This window comes from Rhagoletis pomonella, unplaced genomic scaffold (assembly GCF_013731165.1).
Source record: "Rhagoletis pomonella isolate Grant_MI unplaced genomic scaffold, Rhpom_1.0 Rhpom_scaffold_00001, whole genome shotgun sequence".
NCBI lineage: Eukaryota > Metazoa > Arthropoda > Insecta > Diptera > Tephritidae > Rhagoletis > Rhagoletis pomonella.
This window is the reverse complement of record NW_023458555.1, coordinates 9,650,163-9,655,705: the sequence shown is the minus strand read 5'-3', so window position 1 is coordinate 9,655,705 and position 5,543 is coordinate 9,650,163. Positions and strand designations below refer to the sequence as shown.

Sequence of the window (5,543 nt, the reverse complement as noted above, 5' to 3'; positions counted from 1 at the left end):
AAAAAAAAAACGTTTTAGTAATTAATAAATTTTAAACTCTCTAGGCCACATATAAGTTAAGTTCAGAAATGAATCAAGCCAAAGAATCAGGCTCTTTTATTTCTAAGCTATAATTGATGGAAATTCCTTATTTGCGCAACTAAGGGCCAGTTTTTGAGTACACGGCCGGGATTTAAACCCAGTTTAAACGCCCGATTTGGCTGGTTTAAATTAAGATTAGCCAATCAAATGTGAGCCAGCTGTTCAATTTAAACTCGCTTACTTAACTAACTAATTAAACTGGCTCTTAAAAACTGGCCCCCAAGTTCCAATTCGGCATTTAGGGGTGTTTGCGCATATTGGACATTTCCATCAATTATAGTTTAGAAATAAGATTGTTGCTTGGCTTTATGTATTTCTGAACACACGAGCTACTTACATATAATTATCTAAATTAAATATACGTTTTACGCCGCGATAATGTTCAGGCAGTGTAATCTTGACCAGATCGTTTGTGCGCTCTCTGCAGAAAACAGAATTGTGCGCTCCGGCTATAAACAGTGGTACAGGCTGTTCAAACGCTTCCAATGGAATTTGTGGTATCAAAACGGTTGATTCCGCATCGTTTAAACCACGTCCACCGCTTATCAGTTTTTCGATTGGCACTGGCCCTAACATGCTTGCGTCATAAGCGAAGGTCTCATTTTCGTTGAGGGAAACATTTTGGTTCGCCTCCAGTAGCGCTTCATTGATTTCACCGAGCCTTAAACATAGTGTAATAATATTATGGATAGTATGGAAAGAGCAATGTACTACCAACTACTCACTGATAGACACTTCCATTTGTGCAACTGATATGAAAACACTGCCCCAGTTGTTGTATGCCAGCAAAAGTGCGCCCAGTCACATGTACGTCTTCAGCGTTTACGGTTACATTGAATAGCGGTAGACCTTTAATAAAAATGCCATGAATCTCGCCATCACGTAACCCTACTAAAATTAGATTTCCCGAATTCGAAATTGCAACAGCATCTATGTGCGCATTGAAGCTGAGGAAGCTACATTTCGCCACCAACTCGTCTTCCAGCAATATTAGACTTTTATCCACAGAGATAACCACTTTTTGGTTTTGCAGTGAAGCGTGTACTTGCGGGTACTCCTTTACCTGTGTTATTAAAAGAATCCATTATATTCTTATCAAAATATACAAAAATAAATTTTTGGTTTTTCACCTCTTCTCCACTCTGAATCCTAAAAATTCCACGTGAGGAGAAGGCGTTGGAAATTGTATCTTCCTCAACTGGAGATTGCTCGAAATTGCACCACATTATTTACTTCAAGGAGTTAGATTTTTTTCACTTTTGTAAAATGTTTTAAACTTTTGAGACGCGGTTTTCCCTTTGTCATTCAAATACTTTGTTTATTGTGACATTCTAATTTTTCCCACTTGCGACATCTATGGTAATTTTAAACATGAAAAGAAAATGGAGCGTCGGTATTGGGACAAAAAAAGTTAGGCAATTTCTGTCTAAAGAGCGAGATACACCACACAAGCGGCTCGTCAAACATACTTCAAAATACTTTTCCGATTTCGTCATTAACCAAGCAAACATGTTCCCTCAAAGAGTTTTCAAACATTCAAACACCCCCAAACATAACGCAAATGGCTTGAAATAAAGGAATATTTCGCTTGGTTGTCAAGCCACTTGTGGTGTGTATTTCCCTCTTAATATTTATTAAATTTCTATTTTACAACGCTTTTTTGGTAAGGTATTCGATCCATAACTTTGCTAAAGAGCGAAATACACAATACAAGCGACTTGACAATACAAGCGAAATATCCTTTTGCTTAAAGCTATTTGTGTTGTGTATGGGAATACTTGAAGATTTGACAAGCCGTTTAAGGGAAATTTTAACAAAAATCATAATTATTTGTTTTTTATTTTTTTTTTTTTTTTGGCCGACATGTTCACGTTTGGTCAAACCGTTTGCGTTGTCAATGATAAATTCGCCATAATCTGACCGAAAAAACAATTCACCCGAAAAATTTTCAGCCGCCCATATCTAATCAATACATGGAAACCAAAGGTGAGGAGTGAACCGACAGGACAGTCGGGTCTACGTAACCGGAACGACCCAGATTTATATCTGGCCAAGGACTGTCACTCCAGCAACACTCCCCAAAAAGTCTTTGGGGAATTTGTATGCTGCTACAACAACAACAACAGTGAACCGATTCGGGGAAAATGAAACTCATGATAAGGCTGTGAGTTTTTAACAACATGAACTGGAAGAAAACTAAAATATTCAGAATAAAATATTTTACTTCAACATGTCATGTTTGCACGGAGAATGGCGAAACGGGAAAAGAAGGTTTGAAGCAGCCACTTGTGTAGTGTATTTCGCTTTTAAATAAAAGGATTTTTTAGGAACAGATAAAAAAAAAACTAAATACATACTTCCCTTGGTTTTGTTCCCTCAATATTTGTTTTCAGTGTTTTATTTGCATTAATGAAAGACACAAGATCACGCGCGCACGAAAGAAATAACATTACGTCATTATAACAACTCTGCCTATGATCAGCTGTTCGTTAAGTGTTGCCATCGCTAAATTTTTATGAAACCGTGTGCGGCAGCAATCAGCCAATGACAAAGCGACAAGTGAGTGTCAAAAAGTTCTCGCTATTTTATTTTCACCGGCTGGGCATTTGTTGAAGGAATAAAATATAATAATCACAGACAAAACTTAAGATCAATTAGTGAAAATATCACATCTAGAATAAAGGCTAAATTATTCTGACAAAAGTATTCAAAAGTAAGTAAAATTAATTTAAATGCAACTCAAGAAATTGTAGTTTTCCCCCAATGCGTACTCATCCCACTTGGCAAATATGGGTGAAATGTTGAATAGGAAAAGAAAGAGTGCAAGACCAAAAGTGATAGGAAAAGTATGCGTGTATACGCATGTGGCTAGTAGAAAACGCTTACGTAGCGACGAAACTTGTCATAATTGGAAACTTGCTGCACCATCGTCTTGCAACTGTTCAAACAAATGCCCAATTGTTGCTGATTGTTTTGATTGTTTTTTCCAGAAATTTCATAAAAAAGAGATAACAGCCAAAATGCGTGTCCAGGTGGTTTTTGTGGTACTTGCCTTTCTACTGGTCCAAAGTAGCATAGCGTTAAAAGAGGAGGATTGTGAAGGTAAGTTCTTGAGCGAAGATGGATTTCTGTTAAATTTGCCAGCTGGCAGTATTTTCAACAAAGCCCATTTACGTACATCCGTATGTAATCTTTGGTTGTATGTGTAGGTACTAAGAGAAATTTGCATTTTCAGTTTGCATTAAGACTGTAAAACGCTTCGCTGACACATTGGACGATGCTACAAAGAAGGATCATAAAAAAATTGAGGCTAAATTTAAGGATTTCTGCGAAAAGCAAAAGAATAAAGAACACAGATTCGTAAGTGTAGAAAAATATGTATTCAAATTTGTGGGCGTACAATTATTTGTAGATATCTTTGACGATTCATATTTCTTTAGTGTTACTACTTAGGTGGTCTAGAAGAATCTGCCACTGGCATCTTGAATGAGCTGAGCAAACCATTGAGCTGGTCTATGCCTGCCGATAAGATTTGCGAGAAACTCAAGAAGAAGGATGCACAAATCTGTGATTTGCGTTATGGTAAGAATTTATTGACATGTAAAAACTTCTGGAGTATATATACGTATTCAATACAATACAATATAAATTCATACGTTCCTACGTATGTACATAAATAACCCGGCTTCCGCGTACGTCAGAATTGAAGGTTCTACAGAATTATCTGCTTTTCCTAAAATTCGGGTAAAAACCACAACTTTAGCACAAGCGGGAATAGAGCTAAAAATGCGGACTTCAATTCTTTGGCAAGGCAAAGTATTTTGTACCCTTCGACCAAAGCAGACGAATGCAATTTCTGCCAAGAGATCTACAAAGTTTGTGATTTAGATACATTTTCATTAAAATAGCTCCAGAGAGTTTTTGTAAATGTTTTGATTTTACTACTTGGTTAAAATGCAAATACATGGCTGATTGAAAGATCGACCGGATCGAAAACGCCCTACCTTAGAATTTGATTGAAGAACGCCCTATTTCAGGCCCTATATCAACACATATTCAGATAGGGCGTACTTCAACCAAATTCTGAAGAAAGGTGTGGTTGGTCTTCGAAATAGCCGTCGATATGTAATTAGGTGACATTGTTAAATCAAGACAAGCCATAAAACTTGAAAACAATCCATAGTAAAGTTATTAAATTTCGAAAGTTTATTTTTCATCTTGTACGAAAATATTTAGGAAACACTCTTAAACTTGCCACATTTAGAAAGGTTATCAGTGAGGTCATATACTTAAAGAACAATTTTTGAAATTATGTAAATATTAAAGAATGCGATAACGATAGCGATTGGAAGTGCCCAGACTACTCGAAAGATTAGGTATTCCATTAACAATGTTTACATGTATGAGGATATTGTAAGGCTTTAATTTATATCTAAAAAAAAAAATAAAAAATTCCGAGGGCTAATCTATCATGTCATCTACATACCTACACATACAAATTTGTGCATAATAGTATTTTTTTTTACTTGAATTACATTTTTAAAATGAAGTGCTATTTAATCATTTTTTTCTTCGCCTTTTTTAACAGAGAAACAAATTGATTTGAACAGTGTAGATCTAAAGAAACTGAAAGTGCGTGATCTGAAGAAAATACTCAACGACTGGGATGAAACTTGCGATGGTTGTCTTGAGAAAACAGACTTTATCAAGAGAATAGAAGAGCTGAAACCGAAATATGCGCACAGTGAATTATAAGGAATAACTACTACATACATAAATAAGTGCATCCATTTGTGCAAAAATTAATTTATAATTATGCGTACACCCAGAAATTAGTTATACGCACCAAGAAAGCTGCGGCAGTTTTTTTTTTTAATGTTTTTCGATTTTTTAGAAAAATTTTGATCGAAGGCATTTATAGTTTTTGCAAAACGACTAATGATGTGTGAGAAGAGAAACAAACTATGCAATAAATAACAAAACCACCATAACAAATACATACGAGTTTTTATTAAAAATAATGATATTCATTTTTATTCGATACAACAAATACACAACAGTACATGTAACGTACGATGTGCGTAATACATAAAAATACACATGTAAATTTACATACAATATTATAAATTCAAAAATGTATTAATTAAAAAAAAATTTGCACTAATTCCAGTAAATTCATACGGTGAGCAAAAAGTGAGTGAAAAAGGAATTGTAGAAGAAGGAAAGAAACTTATACATACATTATTTTAAGAAGAATGGAGAAGGGGCATCATAGAAAATTACACGAGTGCATTTTAAGTAATAAAACAAAAATTTGCCAATAAATACATAAATTAAAAATATTAGTTGCAACTTTTACACCAAATAACAACGATTTTTCACTGGAAGTTTTGAGTATGTTGCCGTCTGCTTAAACTTAAAATGTAAAAACTACTTTTTCGAATGCTTCCAGGTAGAAAAAA

General features: G+C 34.9%; 3 protein-coding genes across 3 annotated transcripts in view; 1 reads left to right on the top strand and 2 right to left on the bottom strand.

Moving 5' to 3' along the window:
• Nucleotides 1-418: 418 nt before the first annotated feature.
• Nucleotides 419-1,677, bottom strand: LOC118738367 (the record flags this gene model as incomplete). The annotated part of the gene is given in 3 exon segments (XM_036469293.1): nucleotides 419-742; nucleotides 807-1,144; nucleotides 1,212-1,677. Coding segments are annotated over 3 exon segments (758 nt in total), but the record flags the coding sequence as incomplete, so codon positions are not given.
• A 952-nt stretch (nucleotides 1,678-2,629) lies between these two features.
• LOC118738336 (mesencephalic astrocyte-derived neurotrophic factor homolog) lies at nucleotides 2,630-5,078 on the top strand. Its single transcript, XM_036469264.1, has 5 exons — nucleotides 2,630-2,794; nucleotides 3,072-3,183; nucleotides 3,317-3,441; nucleotides 3,522-3,663; nucleotides 4,670-5,078. Exons 2-5 carry the CDS (start codon nucleotides 3,102-3,104, stop codon nucleotides 4,834-4,836), a joined length of 516 nt encoding a protein of 171 aa, XP_036325157.1. The 5' UTR covers nucleotides 2,630-2,794; nucleotides 3,072-3,101; the 3' UTR covers nucleotides 4,837-5,078.
• Nucleotides 5,079-5,086: 8 nt separating this feature from the next.
• LOC118738347 overlaps nucleotides 5,087-5,543 on the bottom strand; it is a gene marked incomplete in the record, with an annotated part of 31,446 nt that continues 30,989 nt past the window's right edge. Inside the window, 1 exon segment of the mRNA XM_036469272.1 lies at nucleotides 5,087-5,543.